Source organism: Phyllobates terribilis, unplaced genomic scaffold (assembly GCF_046119375.1).
Source record: "Phyllobates terribilis strain yellow unplaced genomic scaffold, ASM4611937v1 Scaffold_5__5_contigs__length_657084704, whole genome shotgun sequence".
NCBI lineage: Eukaryota > Metazoa > Chordata > Amphibia > Anura > Dendrobatidae > Phyllobates > Phyllobates terribilis.
This window is the reverse complement of record NW_027362765.1, coordinates 396,914,358-396,935,035: the sequence shown is the minus strand read 5'-3', so window position 1 is coordinate 396,935,035 and position 20,678 is coordinate 396,914,358. Positions and strand designations below refer to the sequence as shown.

The window sequence follows — 20,678 nt, the reverse complement described above, 5'->3', positions numbered from 1 at the left end:
TGCTGCAGAACCCCATAGTATACACGTCAGCTGCCTCAGAACCTCATAGGATACACATCAGCTGCCGCAGAACCCCATAGTATACACGTCAGCTGCTGCAGAACCTCATAGTATACAGGTCAGCTGCTGCAGAACCTCATAGTATACACGTCAGCTGCCGCAGAACCCCATAGTATACACGTCAGCTGCCGCAGAACCTCATAGTATACACGTCAGCTGCTGCAGAACCTCATAGTATACACGTCAGCTGCTGCAGAACCTCATAGTATACACATCAGCTGCCGCAGAACCTCATAGTATACACGTCAGCTGCTGCAGAACCCCATACGATACACGTCAGCTGCCGCAGAACCTCATAGTATACACGTGAGCTGCTGCAGAACCCCATAGGATACACGTGAGCTACTGCAGAACCTCATAGGATACACGTCAGCTGCCGCAGAATCTCATAGTATACACGTCAGCTGCTGCAGAACCCCATAGTATACACGTCAGCTGCTGCAGAACGTCATAGTATACACGTCAGCTGCTGCAGAACCTCATAGTATACACGTCAGCTGCTGCAGAACCTCATAGTATACACGTCAGCTGCCGCAGAACCCCATACGATACACGTCAGCTGCCGCAGAACCTCATAGTATACACGTCAGCTGCTGCAGAACCCCATAGGATACACGTGAGCTACTGCAGAACCTCATAGGATACACGTCCGCTGCCGCAGAATCTCATAGTATACACGTCAGCTGCTGCAGAACCCCATAGTATACACGTCAGCTGCCGCAGACCCTCATAGTATACAGGTCAGCTGCTGCAGAACCCCATAGTATACACGTCAGCTGCCGCAGACCCTCATAGTATACACGTCAGCTGCCGCAGACCCTCATAGTATACACGTCAGCTGCCGCAGACCCTCATAGTATACACGTCAGCTGCCGCAGACCCTCATAGTATACACGTCAGCTGCTGCAGAACCTTATAGGATACACGTCAGCTGCTGCAGAACCCCATAGCATACACGTCAGCTGCTGCAGACCCTCATAGTATACACGTCAGCTGCCGCAGAATCTCATAGTATACATGTCAGCTGCTGCAGAACCTCATAGTATACACGTCAGCTGCCGCAGAACCTTATAGGATACACGTCAGCTGCTGCAGAACCCCATAGCATACACGTCAGCTGCTGCAGTACCCCATAGCATATACGTCAGCTGCCGCAGACCCTCATACTATACACGTCAGCTGCCGCAGACCCTCATAGTATACACGTCAGCTGCCGCAGACCCTCATAGTATACACGTCAGCTGCTGCAGAACCTTATAGGATACACGTCAGCTGCTGCAGAACCCCATAGCATACACGTCAGCTGCTGCAGACCCTCATAGTATACACGTCAGCTGCCGCAGAATCTCATAGTATACACGTCAGCTGCTGCAGAACCCCATAGTATACACGTCAGCTGCCGCAGACCCTCATAGTATACACGTCAGCTGCCGCAGAACCTCATAGTATACACGTCAGCTGCCGCAGAACCTTATAGGATACACGTCAGCTGCTGCAGAACCCCATAGCATACACGTCAGCTGCTGCAGAACCCCATAGCATATACGTCAGCTGCCGCAGACCCTCATAGTATACACGTCAGCTGCTGCAGAACCTCATAGTATACACGTCAGCTGCCGCAGACCCTCATAGTATACACGTCAGCTGCCGCAGAACCTTATAGGATACACGTCAGCTGCTGCAGAACCCCATAGTATACACGTCAGCTGCTGCAGAACCCCATAGCATATACGTCAGCTGCCGCAGACCCTCATAGTATACACGTCAGCTGCTGCAGAACCTCATAGTATACACGTCAGCTGCCGCAGACCCTCATAGTATACACGTCAGCTGCTGCAGAACCTCATAGTATACACGTCAGCTGCCGCAGACCCTCATAGTATACACGTCAGCTGCTGCAGAACCTCATAGTATATAAGTCAGCTGCTGCAGAACCTCATAGTATACACATCAGCTGCCGCAGAACCTCATAGTATACACGTCAGCTGCTGCAGAACCCCATAGTATACAAGTCAGCTGCTGCAGGACCTCATAGTATATAAGTCAGCTGCCGCAGACCCTCATAGTATACACGTCAGCTGCCGCAGAACCTTATAGGATACACGTCAGCTGCTGCAGAACCCCATAGTATACACGTCAGATGCTGTAGAACCTCATAGGATACAAGTCAGCTGCTGCAGAACCTCATAGTAACATGTGATGTATAAAAATAGAAAAATACTACACAGAGATGGATGGATGGCAGACACTCACCTTTCTCTCCGTTAAGTTCAGAAGGCTAATAAAGCCAAACACATGATCTTCCTCCTCCTCATCGTCATCACTCTCCTCCATACCTTCAGCTTGCTAAAAAAAAATTACTGAACAAAATAAACCTTTAATTGAAAGAAACATTTTAAGACATGTACATACAATGAGGGGAAATTCTACAAATACGTAGATCCCAATTAATCAATTGCATTTTTCTTAAATTAATTATTCTGTCTATTTTCGCTAGCGGACTCTGCGCCAAATTCATCAAAATGGTGCAAGACGCAACATTATAAAATAGATTCCTTTGACCTGATGAAGCTGGTATACTTACTATAAAATTATAATGAAATTATATGCCTGAATAGCTGTATAATCCTTTTTTCACTTTTTCCCACTTGATATTATAGTGATCAGTTTGTATTGATTAACCCCTTACTGACCAGGCCAAATTTCTGAAACCTGACGTGGCACTTTATGTAGCAATAACTCTGGGATGTTTCATCATATCCCATTGATGTTTGAGACTGTTTTTTCGTGACACTTTATACTTTATGATAATGGTAAAGTTACGTTGATATGTTTTGCGTTTATTTATAAAAATTAATAGAAATTTGACAAATTTCTATTTTAAAAAAAAAAAAAAGTGAATAATTATCCCTTTAACCCAGATCATCATACCATACAAAATAGTTAATAAACAACATTTCCTTCAGCACCATCTGTAAAATGTTCTTTTATTTTGTTAGGATGTGAAAAGCTTTAAAATTGTAGCAGTAATTTTTCTTTTTTTTAAGGAAATTTACAAAAATTACTTTTTTTAGGGACCTATTCAGTTTTGAAGTGACACTCCTACTTTTAGGACTGATGTAATTTTAGGTCAAATTCAGACAGAAATAGGTCTAGGGGAAAGCAGAGAAAAGGTTTATATCTTCTGAGTGACCGGGTGACCGAGAAAGGAGTCCTATGAAGACTAATATGGCTGACAACAGTAGCAGTCAGACAGCTACTTCCTGCCCTGAAAATTTAGGGCAGGGGAATAGGTTGGGCAAGGCTGAACATGGGGATTACAGAGCACGGGCAAGTTACACGTTGGGATCAGATTTACACTTTAAATAATGTGAAAAGAAAAATATCACTTTACCTTAATGACGCTTCCAATGTGGTTCTGCTGAATCAGGAGATCGGCCAGCTCCGCGGTATTCACATGGGCTTTCAGGAACAGCTAGGACATTAAATGGAAAGATCATGATGAATGCATGGAGGATGACCAGTCTACGTATAGCGTTTATTTTGACAAGGTATGTTAACATTAAGTAGCAGCTTTTTTTTTTTTTTTTTAAAGACGCCACAAAAGTCCATAACCCCCCATCATACATGAGAGGCTAGAATTGATGGAGGTCTCCTCTTGTGGTTCTCTAGAGTGCTGAGGCCCTTCAGCTTCACAAAATGTTTGAGGTTCCCAAACCACAGTGCCAGAGGTCACACTGAAAACAATAGATCCATATTGTGATGGTGGAGGATAGCCGCACTGAGTGCCCATTAATTCCTTACCTTTTTTTATTAAAAGGTTGTACCAAGATGATAAGTTCTCCCCTATCCGCAAAACGGGATAACTTTCTGCCACCTAGGTCCTACAGCTCCCAATATGTGCCCTATTCATTCTTAATGTGGCTGTCGGAGATAGGAAAGTGCTGTGCCATCTCCAACACTCCCATTAACAATACATGCTCGAACTCTGCTCGGCCCCCCTCTCAGGGTCAGTGGGGGTCTCAGCGGTCAAAACCCCAGCGATCAGGAAGCTATTTCCCTATCCTGTGGGATTCCTATACATGTTGGTACAAACCCTTTAATATATTCTTAGCTATGTGGTACCAGATACTCTGTCAGGAGATGTTAATGCTACATGTGCCCATCCAATTGTTGTGATCTGGATTGCAGAATACAAGGGTTTATACAGTGATAAATATATATTTTTTTTATTGTCAAAAGAGTTTGTACTTAAATGCATGTACTTTGGGCTACAAATAAGTTTTGCAATTGTTTTGCAATTGAGTTTCAGTAAAAGTTTTGCACATTTTAGATTTTATAGGCTCTTTCTCTGCACACTGCAGAATGAGTCAGCTAAGATTGTTTAACTCTTTTGTATTTTTCTGATCTCCTTTCTGCTGATTATATGACCATAGACCACATCAAAGTTGAGAAGAACTTGCGGTCATAAATTCTCCTGAATGGGAGATTAAATGTACATCGCTTGTATCCAAACGGTGCATAATAACCGATCCAACAGATTGGTCTTCAATATGTACAGTACAGACCAAAAGTTTGGACACACCTTCTCATTTAAAGATTTTTCTGTATTTTCATGACTATGAAAGTTGTACATTCACACTGAAGGCATCAAAACTATGAATTAACACATGTGGAATTATATACTTAACAAAAAAGTGTGAAAAAACTGAAAATATGTCTTATATTCTAGGTTCTTCAAAGTAGCCACCTTTTGCTTTGATGACTGCTTTGCACACTCTTGGCATTCTCTTGATGAGCTTCAAGAGGTAGTCACCGGAAATGGTCTTCCAACAAGCTTGAAGGAGTTCCCAGAGATGCTTAGCACTTGTTGGCCCTTTTGCCTTCACTCTGCGGTCCAGCTCACCCCAAACCATCTCGATTGGGTTCAGGTCTGGTGACTGTGGAGGCCAGGTCATCTGGCGTAGCCCCCCATCACTCTCCTTCTTGGTCAAATAGCCCTTACACAGCCTGGAGGTGTGTTTGGGGTCATTGTCCTGTTGAAAAATAAATGATGGTCCAACTAAACGCAAACTGGATGGAATAGCATGCCGCTGCAAGATGCTGTGGTAGCCATGCTGGTTCAGTATGCCTTCAATTTTGAATAAATCCCCAACAGTGTCACCAGCAAAGCACCCCCACACCATCACACCTCCTCCCCCATGCTTCACAGTGGGAACCAGGCATGTAGAGTCCATCCGTTCACCTTTTCTGCGTCGCACAAAGACACGGTGGTTGGAACCAAAGATCTCAAATTTGGACTCATCAGACCAAAGCACAGATTTCCACTGGTCTAATGTCCATTCCTTGTGTACTTTAACCCAAACAAGTCTCTTCTGCTTGTTGCCTGTCCTTAGCAGTGGTTTCCTAGCAGCTATTTTACCATGAAGGCCTGCTGCACAAAGTCTCCTCTTAACAGTTGTTGTAGAGATGTGTCTGCTGCTAGAACTCTGTGTGGCATTGACCTGGTTTCTAATCTGAGTTGCTGTTAACCTGTGATTTCTGAGGCTGGTGACTCGGATAAACTTATCCTCAGAAGCAGAGGTGACTCTTGGTCTTCCTTTCTTGGGGTGGTCCTCATGTGAGCCAGTTTCTTTGTAGCGCTTGATGGTTTTTGCAACTGCACTTGGGGACACTTTCAAAGTTTTTCCAATTTTTCGCACTGACCTTCATTTCTTAAAGTAATGATGGCCACTCGTTTTTCTTTACTTAGAATTTGTATTATGGCAAGAAAAAAGCAGCTAACAGTCTATTCAGTAGGACTATCAGCTGTGTATCCACCTGACTTCTGCACAACACAACTGATGGTCCCAACCCCATTTATAAGGCAAGAAATCCCACTTATTAAACCTGACAGGGCACACCTGTGAAGTGAAAACCATTTCCGGTGACTACCTCTTGAAGCTCATCAAGAGAATGCCAAGAGTGTGCAAAGCAGTCATCAAAGCAAAAGGTGGCTACTTTGAAGAACCTAGAATATAAGACATATTTTCAGTTGTTTCACACTTTTTTGTTAAGTATATAATTCCACATGTGTTAATTCATAGTTTTGATGCCTTCAGTGTGAATGTACAATTTTCATAGTCATGAAAATACAGAAAAACCTTTAAATGAGGTGTGTCCAAACTTTTGGTCTGTACTGTACATCTCGGGACAACCCCAATTACAACATTACAAATATGGTCACTGGAGGAAAATGGGTGCTGGATTTTTTTTTGACAGGGGCAAGAAAAGCTCTAATAAATGAGAAGATGTACAGGGCACAAAAGACTTATCTCGACCCAACATTCTTGGTGGGTCAATAGCATAGCTTGCTGGAAAAATGCAGATGTGTTTGCATTGCACTGGACATTTACTTTCCATAGAGGTCAATAAACACCTACTTAATCTTGTGGCTCTTGCCCATGTGTTCCTCCCTCTGCTTCCCCAAACACAGAATGGAGCAATCACTTCTGCTTCCCCAAACACAGAATGGAGCAATCACTTCTGCTTCCCCAAACACAGAATGGAGCAATCACTTCTGCTTCCCCAAACACAGAATGGAGCAATCACTTCTGCTTCCCCAAACACAGAATGGAGCAATCACTTCTGCTTCCCCAAACACAAAATGGAGCAATCACTTCTGCTTCCCCAAACACAGACTGGAGCAATCACTTCTGCTTCCCCAAACACAGACTGGAGCAATAACTTCTGCTTCTCCAAACACAAAATGGAGCAATCAAAGGAATCTTTATCAAACCTAAAAAAGGCCTTCACATGGCAAGTAATTTTTGCTCTACATTACAAAGTTTACCAAATCTGCAACAGAATCATCATACAAGTCCAATAGCATACAGATATTGTGCGAATACGTGGCTTAACCTACAAGACAGAGGCCTGCTGGCATCTGAAACCCCTCTATGCATTACAGAGTGTAAAATAAAAATTCAAAACTTTAGAACTTTTCAAAAGTTTTATTTAAAAAAACGAACAAAAAAACAAACATACACGATTATAAATAAAATATATTTTTACAAAATGACCAACCTACCCTCCCACAACCGACGTAAATGGTCCCACTACATAACATACAAAAAAATGTACCTAAATCCACTCATAGCATCTCCCATCGACTCTCACTATGTCCTTCCGTATCTGGACTTGCGAAATGGAATAAGAAGGTGAAGGGAGAAGGACATGAGAGTGAGGGCAGAGGGGAAAGGAGGAATAGGGTATAATCACATGTTGTAGATACGTTGCAAAAAAATTCTGTGACGGCCTCATTTCTGTAAAAGTGATGTGCCTGGCAGAAATCCAGAATTAAAAGCACAATCAGATGTAAGGAAAGGTGTTTCAGTCACAAAAGATTCTGAAAACTATTTGCCGTTGTGTGATTATATCCTTAAAAGGGGGCAAGGAAAAGATAAAAGCGGAAATGGAGCAGGGACATGGTACAGTACAAACTCTAGGAATAATCTGACTGGGAGCTGCTTGGTTGCTCGGTGCACACATCTCGGAGGCTAGACACCAAAGTATCGACCGCTGGTGGGTTAAAGGGTGGAAGGAAAAACTCCACAGAGCTCAGAGCAAAAGACATGAAGTCAGCGCGCCTGTTCAGTGGCAAGCGGCGTACTTGAGCTGCTACTACACGTCCAAAGTCGTCAAGGCCGTCTTCAGAAGCTCTCCTTTGCAAAAGGGTCAAAATCCCAGCATCCACCTGCTCGGAGATAAAGGCCCTGCTGCGGACCACTCGTCTCTTCCTCATTCTGGGGGGTCGCGGAGGCAAGATGACCACAGAATTCTTCTTAGATTTACGTTTGGATCCCTTTCCTCCTTGTGCAGAGCCTTTGACAGGTCCATTCTTCTGCTTGTCTTCTGCCTCGCGCATTTCTAGGTCAGCATCCACGTTGGCTCTGGTAAGCAAAAAAAAAGTGATAAAAACAAGCTGGTAGTAATTGTATTAATAGTGTAACACTGAAGTGGTCCTCTCAACCACAAAGCATGGATTGGCCGCAGATATCCTTACCCGATCTCAACAGCCTTATAGGCATACGAGGCTGTCGAAATTCGGGTAGGGAGACGTGATCAGTCTATGCAAAACAAAAGCCATACAAGCTAGACGCTCCTTGCGTCTCCTCCTCTACAGGGTCCGCATCTTTATAGGAAAGGACACGGCCCGATAGGACAAACCCTCTGAGTAACTGTGCGATACTTACTGAAGGATCTCGCCGCTAGTTGTGAGGAACATCATCTCCTTCCTGTAGATGTACGGCTTGCGCTTCGATTGAGCGGTAGTGCTCCGTTGTTCCCGTGCCAGTTCCCGTATAAATTTACCTAACACCGTCCGCCATTTGTTCTTGATGTCGCACTCTACAAACAGTACAAAATAAATTAATTACAAACACACAATTTTGGATATTAGTCGTGTTTAATAGACGGGACACTTGCCGATGATCTCCTGCTGCTTCTCGGGCAGCCCATCCCAGTTAAGGTGCAGATTTCGGCAGATGGTATTCCAGGCTTCATCTTTGAGCTGGCGATCGCTGTACCTATTTTCGGATGTATCCCACAGTACAGGATGGGCTTCCACCTGCATTGGAGAGAGAAAAAAAAAACCAAACATTAACTACAAAAGCAACATGATAAAAACCTACATAAAATATAAATATCATTATATAGCCCTGAGAGGTAATACAATACAATGGAGGTACTTACCAGCTGCAGTCACACCCTCCCATGGAGTGACGATTCACAGCAGGATCCGCACGTGGAAAACAAATGACCAACTCCGTCGTGGTCACTAGCACAACTACGTGTATTTGCACTTAACACAATGGCGTCTTTGATCCCGAAAATTTTAAAGTGTCCCCCTTGTCGCAAGGTGGGTTCACCATAATCCGCAATCTTTCTACATCTATCCACAAATGGACGCAAATTTTCTGAATTGCATAATGTAGCTGACACGACAAATTTGTGACACGTGAGAACGACTCTTATGTGGGTAAAAACATGGCGTCCATGCCAATAAAGTAAAGCTCGATGGACATGGACAAACAGGGCGGCTGGCCACATGCAGCCGAAATTTCGGCCACCACTCGCTTCACAATTTTGGCTTACAATTGTGCAGCCGTTGGCTCGCCGTGGGAGAGCGGAGGTTCAGCTATGCCGACACAGTATGGCCCTACCCTAAGGACACAACCCCATTACAGGGGAATGGTAATGCCCAGTTGTCAAATTATTCATAAAATTCACCCACCCACAGGTAATGAAGTCCACTGGGGTTCAAAGACCTAATTTATTTTTCACGATGAATGTGGTAAGTTAAGTTTAATCGCTGACCTGCAGAGTAAAGGTATGTCAATTCTACCGCACCAATTTGAGAATTTTTTTTTCCCCCTTTGCAAATTAATAGGTTTTTTTTTCCTTTCATTTTCCAATAAATTATAGAAGCAGTGGCAGTAAAAACTACAACTTGTCTCACCCCTTTACCACCCCATCTAAAAAAAAAACACAAATGCTCTAATACGACTTCACGGAAATATCAAGCTTTTTTTTTTATTTTTTGAAAGACTGGAATGAAAAAAAAAAACATTCAAGAAAATAACGCAAACTGGTCACGGCGTGAAGAAGTTAATGTGTGATCTACTTCATTTTTTAAATCCTTATTTCTCACTCATGTTGAGATTTTTTGGCAACGTGAGTCCTTTGCATGCCTATACCTAGAATTTCAGAGAAGCAGATGGACCAATTTTAAATCTGTGACCATCAAAAAGTTTTATTTAAAAAAATAAAATAAGTTCGGAGTTACAACAAAAAAAAACTATATCCCCCAAAAACTACTATACACACCAACCAGTATTAACACCCCCCCACTCATACTGTATAGGTTATCCTTTGCTGACAATGTGCTGAAGGTGTCCTGCGGTATGCAGCACCCAGAAATCAGCAGCAGATCCTGCCTTTAAACCATGTAAGTTGGTCGGAGCGGCGCTTGTTGATTGGACTCCTTTTTCCAGCACATGTTGGATCAGATTGAGATCTGGAGAATTTAGAGATCGGTCATCATCTTCAACTCTTTGTCATGTTCCTTAAACCATTCGTGAACAAACACAGTCAGTGTGGCGGGACGTTGGTCTGTATACGAATCACACCCAAAGTTTCCCAGATCATGGCACTAACACCACCATGTTTTCTTCTAGTAGTGTAACCTGTACCATCTCTTCCCAGATAAGGGACAAATATCCACAGGATATTTTCTTTTATATGATTCAGGAGACCAAGCAATCGTCTTCTACTCTTGGATTCTGTTCTGATGCTCACAGCAGTGAACGAGGGTCAGCATGGCCACTGTCTGGTCTATGGCTTTGCTGCCCCATACACAGCAAGTTGCGATGCTCTGCATGTAAGAACATTATTATGTTTTCCAGCAATTTGGCAACTGTAGCTTTCGTTTGGGATCAGACCAGATGGACTAGCCCCTCCACCCATGAATGAGCCTTGGGTACCATGATCTTCTCACCAGTTGAATTACTTTGGCAGGTACTAGCCACTGCATCCCAGGAACGCTCCACGTGAAATGATGACCGTCATGAGTCACTATGTGGCCATGGTCAAAGTATCTTAGGTCTTCATGCTCATCCATTTTTTGTGCTTCCAACAGACTGTTCCCTTCCTTTTCCACCGGATAATCAATGTTATTTACTACGTTATGGTTGATTGGCGCAAAATTAATAAATCGGAGAAGATAAATTAATCATCTTTGCCATTGTTCAATTAAAGCCTTTCCCTTTGAGAATTCAAATTTGGCAACCGGGTATACACGATCAGTCCATGGCGAGAGAATAAGGGAGATTGCTCATCCACGGTGGCTCCATTATTCCCATGAAAAAGTGTCACAAAATCCCTAAAATCACCAGCACCAAAAGAAAGAAAGGAAGGAATACACCACCAGTGTGCAACATACTTTATGTATACAACACAAAATGTCTTCACATCTATCCCTCCCATCTCAAGAAAACATTCTTCCCACCAAAGCAAAATAATGTTTCCTTTTTTTGGGGGGAAAGTTTATTTTATTTAACAGGTGGTAAATGTACAAAATAAAAGTAACAGGAAGATGAGAGCTATAAAGGAGAAGAAACTAACTTCTCTTTGGTCTAAAAGAGCTAGATGAAACTTTGCAATTAGCAATTTTTCTAGTTTCCTTTGAAGCCCTGAAAGAAAAAAAAAGAGATCGAAAGAATTAGTGGAAGCGGGAAGAGTGCCCATTTACTGGGAGGAGGGAAAGATGGGTATGGTCATAATGGTGAGTTTGTGGCACACCAAGACTGAACGGAGAGGCTGAGGACCATATGTTCGACAGAGCCCAAAAAATAGAATCTAGGTAGTGTTCACCCTCAAGCCTCTGGATCATCGACAGAACCTCTAACTCTGTTTAGCTCTCGCTCTGGAGGGTACTTTGAACCCTCCTTTGGGAGGAGTGGCTGCTTTTTCGGCCACTGTTGGAGTGGCCTGGGATGACCGCGCGTATTCTTTAATGAACTCTTCATGTCGCCATCGAAGTGGGCTGCTGCTCCATTTATTTTTTTTCCTCCCTTATCTGCTGTTCCTTTTGTCTTCCGATCTGTGAAATAAAATTAAAAAGGCCCCTATTTTTCCAAATTATGAGCCTCAAAAGAAAATTTGTTGCAATAGGCAACAAGGTCATTGTACTTATAGGATCTGCGTGTACAATATGACAGGTTCCCTCTATGTTGGCACTATGGCATAAAGCAGATTGTGAGAAAAGATTCAGAACAAGTTGTGTTTTATTACTTTCCAATGATCTGCTTTACACGGTGGGAACTGCTCATTCCAGTTGGGGGTACAGAAACCAGCACACCTGTCCTCACACTTCATATCTTCTATTCTGGTCTTAGTAACCACTAACTTTTGGGTTTCAGAACAAAAAGGATGGGACTGTACCTGAAAGAAAAAAATAAAAAATTATAATGATAAATTACCTTTTATTCTAGGACATTAAATCTAGTAAAATAATTACCTGCACGAGACTTGGAAGATCTTAAGGTCCATCCTCCCGATACCTGGCCGCGCTGTTGGTCTAGAATCCGGAATGGTGCCAATCGCAGAAAATGATAAAACGGAGGCAAAACCTTCCTGAATTTCTGTTCTGAAGGAAATTTAAACCAAAATCCACAGCATTGTATAGCGTGCGCTTGTGGACCTTTATTCTTCAGATTACAGAAAAGGAATCTGTAACGCAGGTCAAAATCAGTGTAAAAATGTCCACGCTGGATAGACGAGATTGTATAAGATATGTGCAGTGGAATAGAGTGCAACGCAAGCAAGTGATATCTTATACAATCTCAATTTTTTTCTTTCAGGTACAGTCCCCATCCTTTTGCTCTGAAACGCACAAGTCAGTGGTTACAAAGACAAGAATAGTACCTGTAGACTGTCAGTGGTTACAAAGACCAGAATAGTACCTGTAGACTGTCCCTGGGTAAAACCATCTGAAAATTGTTGCATGTGAACGGGGGTCTAGGAGTTGTGCTAGGTTTTTCATTGTCATTTTTTTGCAGATTTTAAAAGCGCCATAATTCAATATATTTAGTTGTGGTATGCTTTGAAGAATCTAAGCATGTTAATTCCTTGACTGCGGCGTGCGCTGGATGCCTATGGACCAGAACTGGGTAGGTGGTGGCAAAAACTGTGTGTCTCCCTGGTTTATGGACTGTGCTGGGTTACAAATGGACCATAAATTAAACCCTAAGTGGAAATAGACTACCTTGTCTATCTCTCGTGTGAAGATCCATAGAACAGCTTGATACTTGTCAGTGTTGTGCCCCCCAAATCCTTGCAGTACTGCTGCCCTGTGAAGCAAGAGCCTACGCTGCTGCTTGTAGGTTGGTGCAGCAGAAAACTCAACCAACGACTCTAAAGCGTGGAGACTTTTTGAGCAAGACAAAGGGACGTCCATCTATAGAGTCACAGGAATATGGAAGCCTGCAATAACGCTGCGAGTGTAAGCACAACAGAGAGGAAAGTGCAGGCTCGTGCCAAAGCAAGACTAGCGAAGCTGCACCCAAAGTAATCTACAGCAGTAATGACAGCGGTAGTGACCACAGCAACTCCACAACCAAAGGACTGGAACATGAAGTATGAGGCCATGTTCCCACCTTCCAAACAGCAGATTTATTTCTGCAGGAGTCCGCACTAGAATGAGCAATCACAATTTGCTCTGCATTTTTCCCGTTTTAGTGCAGCCACCAACGAGAACGCCACCCATAGCTAAGATGACGCCAGCCCAAAATTTAACCCTTTCATGCCGCGGCGATCTTCCGTTTTTGTGCCTTCGTTTTTTACTCCTCTTCTTCCCAAAGCCATAACTTTTTATTTTTCGGTCACTATGGCCGTGTGAGGGCTTGTTATTTGTTGCACAAGTTGTACTTTTGAACGACACCATTGGTTTTATCAAATCTTGTACTGGAAAACGGGGAAAAAAAAAGTGGTGAAAAAAAAAAAAAAGTTTGTTTAAAAAAAAAAAAAAAAGTCGCCATTTTCCAAGACCTCTAGCGTCTCCACATTTTTCAGGATCTGGAGCTGGATGAGGGCTTATTTTTTGTGCGCCGAGCTGACGTTTTTATGGATACCATTTTGAGGTAGATACTATATTTTGATTGCCTGTTATTGCAATGTCACGGAGACCAAAAAAAAAACGTAATTATGGCGTTCTGATTTTTTTTTTTTCGTTACGCAGTTTAACCAATCGGATTCTTTTTTATATTGATAGATCAGGCAATTCTGAAAGCGGCGATACCAAATATGTGTATATTTGATTTTTTTTTTTGCTTTATTTTGAATGGGGTGAAACGGGGGTGATACTTTTATATTTTTAAAAACATTTTTTTTTTTTTTTTTTTTTACTTTTATCTGCTTCAATAGTCTCCATGGGATGATGAATGCAACAGAGGCAGCGGAGGGGCCGTATCTGAGCCGAAGACCCTACCCAGAGTACCGCCCACAAGTACGAAGCATCATGCAAACCAAAATTTATCATGATGATTTAACCAAAATCAGGCTGCAGATTTTTACACTATAGGTGTGTTTTAAATCAGTATGACAGCTCCGTACTGCCCATACCTTTAGTTTAACATGGATGATCCTGATGACAGGTTCTCAGTGAGCGAATGTATCATCAGAAAATGACCTATTGTTTTTGTGATACATGTATTTAAAGAAAAAAAATGTCAATTTATTCGTTCATAGAACAATTTATATATATACAGTACAGACCAAAAGTTTGGACACACCTGCTCATTTAAAGATTTTTCTGTATTTTCATGACTATGAAAATTGTACATTCACACTGAAAGCATCAAAACTATGAATTAACACATGTGGAATTATATACTTAGCAAAAAAAGTGTGAAACAACTGAAAATATGTCTTATATTCTAGGTTCTTCAAAGTAGCCACCTTTTGCTTTGATGACTGCTTTGCACACTCTTGGCATTCTCTTGATGAGCTTCAAGAGGTAGTCACTGGAAATGGTCTTCACTTCACAGGTGTGCCCTGTCAGGTTTAATAAGTGGGATTTCTTGCCTTATAAATGGGGTTGTGACCATCAGTTGTGTTGTGCAGAAGTTTGGTGGATACACAGCTGATAGTCCTACTGAATAGGCTGCTAGAATTTGTATTATGGCAAGAAAAAAGCAGCTAAGTAAAGAAAAACAAGTGGCCATCATTACTTTAAGAAATGAAGGTCAGTCAGTGCGAAAAATTGGTAAAACTTTGAAATTGTCCCCAAGTGCAGTTGCAAAAACCATCAAGCGCTACAAAGAAACTGGCTCACATGAGGACCGCCCCAGGAAAGGAAGACCAAGAGTCACCTCCGCTTCTGAGGATAAGTTTATCCGAGTCACCAGCCTCAGAAATCGCAGGTTAACAGCAGCTCAGATTAGAGACCAGGTCAATGCCACACAGAGTTCTAGCAGCAGACACATCTCTACAACAACTGTTAAGAGGAGACTTTGTGCAGCAGGCCTTCATGGTAAAATAGCTGCTAGGAAACCACTGCTAAGGACAGGCAACAAGCAGAAGAGACTTTTTTTGGGCTAAAGAACACAAGGAATGGACATTAGACCAGTGGAAATCTGTGCTTTGGTCTGATGAGTCCAAATTTGAGATCTTTGGTTCCAACCACCGTGTCTTTGTGGGAAGCAGAAAGGTGAACGAATGGACTCTACATGCCTGGTTCCCACCGTGAAGCATGGAGGAGGAGGTGTGATGGTGTGGGGGTGCTTTGCTGGTGACACTGTTGGGGATTTATTCAAAATTGATGGCATACTGAACCAGCATGGCTCCCACAGCATCTTGCAGCGGCATGCTATACCATCAGGTTTGCGTTTAGTTGGACCATCATTTATTTTTCAACAGGACAATGACCCCAAACACACCTCCAGGCTGTGTAAGGGCTATTTGGCCAAGAAGGAGAGTGATGGGGTGCTACGCCAGATGACCTGGCCTCCACAGTCACCAGACCTGAACCCAATCGAGATGGTTTGGGGTGAGCTTGACCGCAGAGTGAAGGCAAAAGGGCCAACAAGTGCTAAGCATCTCTGGGAACTCCTTCAAGATTGTTGGAAGACCATTTCCGGTGACTACCTCTTGAAGCTCATCAAGAGAATGCCAAGAGTGTGCAAAGCAGTCATCAAAGCAAAAGGTGGCTACTTTGAAGAACCTAGAATATAAGACATATTTTCAGTTGTTTCACACTTTTTTGTTAAGTATATAATTCCACATGTGTTAATTCATAGTTTTGATGCCTTCAGTGTGAATGTACAATTTTCATAGTCATGAAAATACAGAAAAATCTTTAAATGAGAAGGTGTGTCCAAACTTTTGGTCTGTACTGTATATATAAAAAAAAAATAAAAACTTTCCAATTCTCACACTGTCCTTTCAAGAAGCGTTTTCAGCAGGCTCATTCTCATCAGAGGCAAGGTTCAACAGGTAAAACTCTGCACTCTGCTGATATCACCTGCTGTGATTGGTGGATCTGGTGTTATCACAGCTCACCTGCGCCCCCTTCCTTTCACAATGACCCTTGCACACACTCATTAGATGGTTCCATATGAAAGATAAGGTCAGAGCCTGTTCATTGCTGCTAATATACATGTGAATTTCTTGAAACAACATGGAGTCTAAATAATCCCTGGTAGCCAGGGTGAAAGTTGCCAAGATTTCTGTTATCTATTTATTTTTAAACCAAAACTTTTATTAAGAAGATATAAAAGGATCAGATGTATAATGGATAAAGCAAATTAACAAGTTTTGATGTCCAATAAATCATTTGCCAGGAACAAATGTATCATAGTACTACGTAACAACATTGTACAACAGATATAGAGAACGGGAATAGAATAGTCCTGCCCACAAACAAAAAAATCAGACCAAATAAACTAAGTTACACAATAGTCATTGCTGCCTGTTTATTTCTATTTAGTGAGATAGGTTGATAAAGGGCAGGTTCGAAGATCCCAGGGAAGAAAGTGCGGCCTCAAAAGCCTTCCTCCCTCTCTATCCCCCTGGTCAGCCACCACTCCGCCCCAGTGTACCCAAGGTCGGGGGGAATTTAATCCATCCACCCCAAATTTTGGGGAATTTTCCAGGTCCGCTCTGATGTATACAATATTTTTTTTCCTCTTTAAAGCGAGGGAAAGGTTTACCGCCGATTTCCCTGGCGAGACGTTTGGTACTGTTGATGACATCCAGTGTCTGGCCAAACATTTGTGGGCTACAACTAGAACCTCAGTCAGAAATAATCCATCTACAATGCTTTGGTATTGTACAGGGTCAACAAAAAGTACACAAGTCTTCGTGTCATCAGTAATGGGGATTCCCATGTGGTCATGTAAGAATTGAAGCACTTGGGCCCAATCCCAGCGACATTTGGGGCACTCACCCCGGCAGTTATTATTATTCCAAGATCTAGTGATTAAAATTAACTTTCGTTCGTGGGAAAACCCCTTTAAATGATAAATGTACTGTAGTAAAATGGTAACATCGGGCTTTTAATCACCATTATGGTACGATAATCAAGCTTTATAGATAGAACGTGAAATATTTATTGGAATACAACTTTAGAACACAAAAATAACTTTCATAAATTGTAAATAAGTAATACACTATTCAGTAAGTGGAAAAAAAAACAGTTTTCAACAAAAACATACTGAATAACATTTTTGCAGGCTATGAATTTATTCTGAGAAATCGTATCGGCTCCATCAGATCCTCCTTCATAGATGATATTAAATCTGACCTAATTATTTTAAGGGTAGAGAACAGATTCATCTCAGCTAAAAGTCTAGACCCTTAGATCGGGAATAGGACATTTCATAACTTTCCCAAATTCTTAAGAAAAAATATTCAGCGCATCCTGCATTGTACTACTGTACCCAATTTATTATATATTTTAGGAGTCGATCCATTTTATACCGACTTCGGTATAAAATGGGCACCGACTCCACAGCCCTGGTAACCTGTGCATTCTGGATGTGATGTAGTAGGTATGGTGAACAACAGGCCTGTGGAGTCAGATTCGTGGAGTCTGAGTCTGTGTCCATTTTGGTGAAGTCGGAGTCGGTATAAAATGGACCAACTCCAACTCCTAAAATATATAATAAATTGGGTACAGTAGTTCAAAGCAGTTTGTGGGGACTATTTTTTCTTAAGAATTTGGGAAAGTTATGAAATGTCCTATAAATGTCCGTCCTATTCCTGATCTAAGGGTCTAGACTTTTAGGTGAGATGAATCTGTGCTACAGTTTATGTACAGGATAAGTAGAGAAGCTCCTCTACAGATAAGGGGTAAAAAACAAAACACACAGGGAAGGAATGCCTGCACTCATCTCAAAACTGCTGGAGTGAACAGGAAAGGTAAGTACTTCTTAAAGCATATCATAACTTTCAATAAACTGTGCATAAATCAACAGTCCAGTATATGATGTCTAAGTATGCTTGATGTTTTAGTTTGTTTTCCCTCTTAGCTCTTGTTTGGAGAAATTGCTCTAATAATAATATTTTTTATTTTTATAGTACCAACATATTCCGCAGCACTTTAAAATTTTAGGGGGGACTTATACAGACAATACAGAATAAGCATATCTCATATCGAAAGGAGTGGGGGCCCTGCTCGCAAGCTTACAGTCAATGAGGAAATGGGGGAGACATAAAACGTAAAATGTACATATATTGTATAATGCAGCCTTGATATACTATATAGGATAAATAATACATGGACTGGTCGCCAGCCAGTATGTGTACAGTCCTGACCGAGGCTATTAAGTGCATGGATGGTATGAACCTGAAATTGAAGAAGATTTTAATATGGGGGAAAACTGAGGCAGTTAGATAGTGTGTTCAGGCGATAAGCCAGTCTAAAGAAATGGGTTTTTAGAGTCCACGTAAAACTGTGGGTATTGGGAATTAATCGAACTGTCCTGGGTAGTGCATTCCACAGAATTGGCGCAGCACACAAAAAATCTTGGAGACGGGAGTGGGAAGTTTGGATTAAGGAGGATTTTAGTTTTAAGTCATTGGCAGAACGGAGGGCACGTGTAGGGTGGTAGACTGAGACAAGGGACGAGATGTAGGGGGGTACTGAAGCATGGAGTGCTTTCTGGGTAAGCGTGATAAGTTTAAATTGAACGCTATATTTGATGGGCAACCAATGCAATGACTGGCACAGGGAAGAGGCATCAGTGTAGCGGTTGGCGAGGAATATGATCCTGGCTGCTGCGTTAAGGACGGATTGGAGAGGGGAGAGTTTAGTAAGAGGGAGACCGGTAAGCAAAGAGTTGCAATAGTCGAGAAAAGAATGAATAAGAGCTACAGTAAGAGTTTTTGCCGAGTCAAAGGTAAGAAAAGTTGATTCTTGAGATGTTTTTGAGGTGTAGATGACATGAACAAGCGAGTGATCTGATGTGAGGAGTGAAGGAAAGATCTGAGTCAAAAATGACCCCAAGACAGCGGGCTTGTTGCTGGGGAGTAATGGTTGAGCCACAAACGGAAATGGCAATATCGGGCACAGGTAGGTTAGTGGAGGGAGGAAAGACGAGTAGTTCAGTTTTTGACAGATTCAGTTTTAGGTAGAGGGAGGACATAATGTTAGACACAGCAGAAAGACAATCACTGGTCTTTTGTAGTAATGCAGGGGTGATGTCTGGAGCAGAGGTGTATAATTGGGTGTCATCAGCATAGAGATGGTACTGAAAACCGAATCTGCTGATTGTTTGTCCAATGGGAGCGGTGTATAAGGAGAAAAGAAGGGGGCCTAGGACTGATCCTTGAGGAACCCCGACAGTAAGGGGAAGGAGAGAGGAGGAGGAGCCGGCGAAAGACACAGAGAAGGAGCGGTCAGAGAGATAGGAGGAGAACCAGGAGAGAACAGTGTCCTTGAGGCCAATAGTGCGGAGCATAGTGAGGAGGAACTGGTGATCCACAGTGTGGAATGCAGCAGAGAGATCCAGGAGAATCAGCAGGGAGTAGTGACCATTAGATTTAGCTGTTAGTAGATCATTAGAGACTTTAGTGAGGGCAGTTTCGGTAGAATATAAAGAGCGGAAATCAGATTGTAAGGGGTCAAGAAGAGAGTTGTCTGAGAGATAGCGGATTAGACGGGAATGGATCAGGCGTTCCAGGAGTTTAGAGATAAAGGGAAGATTGGAAACAGGTCTGTAGTTGGCCGTGCAGTTCTGGTCAAGGGATGGTTTTTTAAGTAATGGTTGTATGCTGGCGTGTTTAAAAGAAGAGGGAAAGATACCAGATGAGAGGGAGAGGTTGAAAATTTTAGTTAGGTGAGCGGTGACAGCAGGAGAAATGGACTGAAGGAGATGTGAGGGAATAGGGTCACTGGTGCAGGTGGCAGGGCGAGAAGATGCAAGGAGCCTGGTCACTTCATCTTCCGTGACTGGTTCGAAATCAGAAAGTGAGCAAGATACAATGTGGCGGGGGAGAGCATGCATAACATTTGGGGATTGGGAGAAAATTTCCTGTCAGATATGGTCAATTTTTTCTTTGAAATAATTGGCCAGATCGTCAGCGCTGAGGTCGGTGGTCGGGGCCTGTGCTGTTTGATTGAGGAGAGAATGAAACGTGTCAAAGAGTCGTTTAGGATTATTGGAAAGTGAGATTATGAGGTTGTTAAAGTAGGTTTGTTTGGAGAGGTGAAGGGCAGAGTTATATGTTTTCAGCATAAATTTATAATGGAGGAAATCTTTTGGCAGATTTGATTTTCTCCACAGCCGTTCAGCGCACCTGGAACACCGCTGGAGAAGACGTGTTTGAGGCATGTGCCAGGGTTGTCGCTGTCTATGCCGAATTGTTCTTTGTGTACGAGGTGCGGCTTCATCCAGGGCACATTGCAATGTTTCGTTATAATGCTTCAGTGCAGAGTCAGGACATGAGAGGGAGGAGATCGGGGCCAATGATGATTGCAACTTTTTCATAAATTTCTGGGTGTTAATGGCGCGTATATTTCTATAAGTGTGGAAAGTGGGGGGGTCTTGAGTAGAGTCACAGTTCTTGACAGAGAATGA

General features: G+C 42.5%; 1 protein-coding gene across 2 annotated transcripts in view; it reads right to left on the bottom strand.

Moving 5' to 3' along the window:
- Positions 1-20,678, bottom strand: part of BCCIP (BRCA2 and CDKN1A interacting protein) — a 43,538-nt gene that overhangs the window by 13,468 nt on the left and 9,392 nt on the right. Inside the window, exons 3-7 of one of the 2 annotated variants that reach the window (XM_073685048.1) lie at positions 8,527-8,668; positions 8,295-8,448; positions 7,712-7,991; positions 3,455-3,535; positions 2,314-2,406 (exon numbers count right to left, since the gene is read on the bottom strand). In XM_073685048.1, coding sequence (XP_073541149.1) covers positions 2,314-2,406; positions 3,455-3,535; positions 7,712-7,991; positions 8,295-8,448; positions 8,527-8,668 — 750 coding nt within the window. The remainder of the gene's footprint in view (positions 1-2,313; positions 2,407-3,454; positions 3,536-7,711; positions 7,992-8,294; positions 8,449-8,526; positions 8,669-20,678) is intronic. The other variant, XM_073685049.1, reaches the window with a different exon arrangement.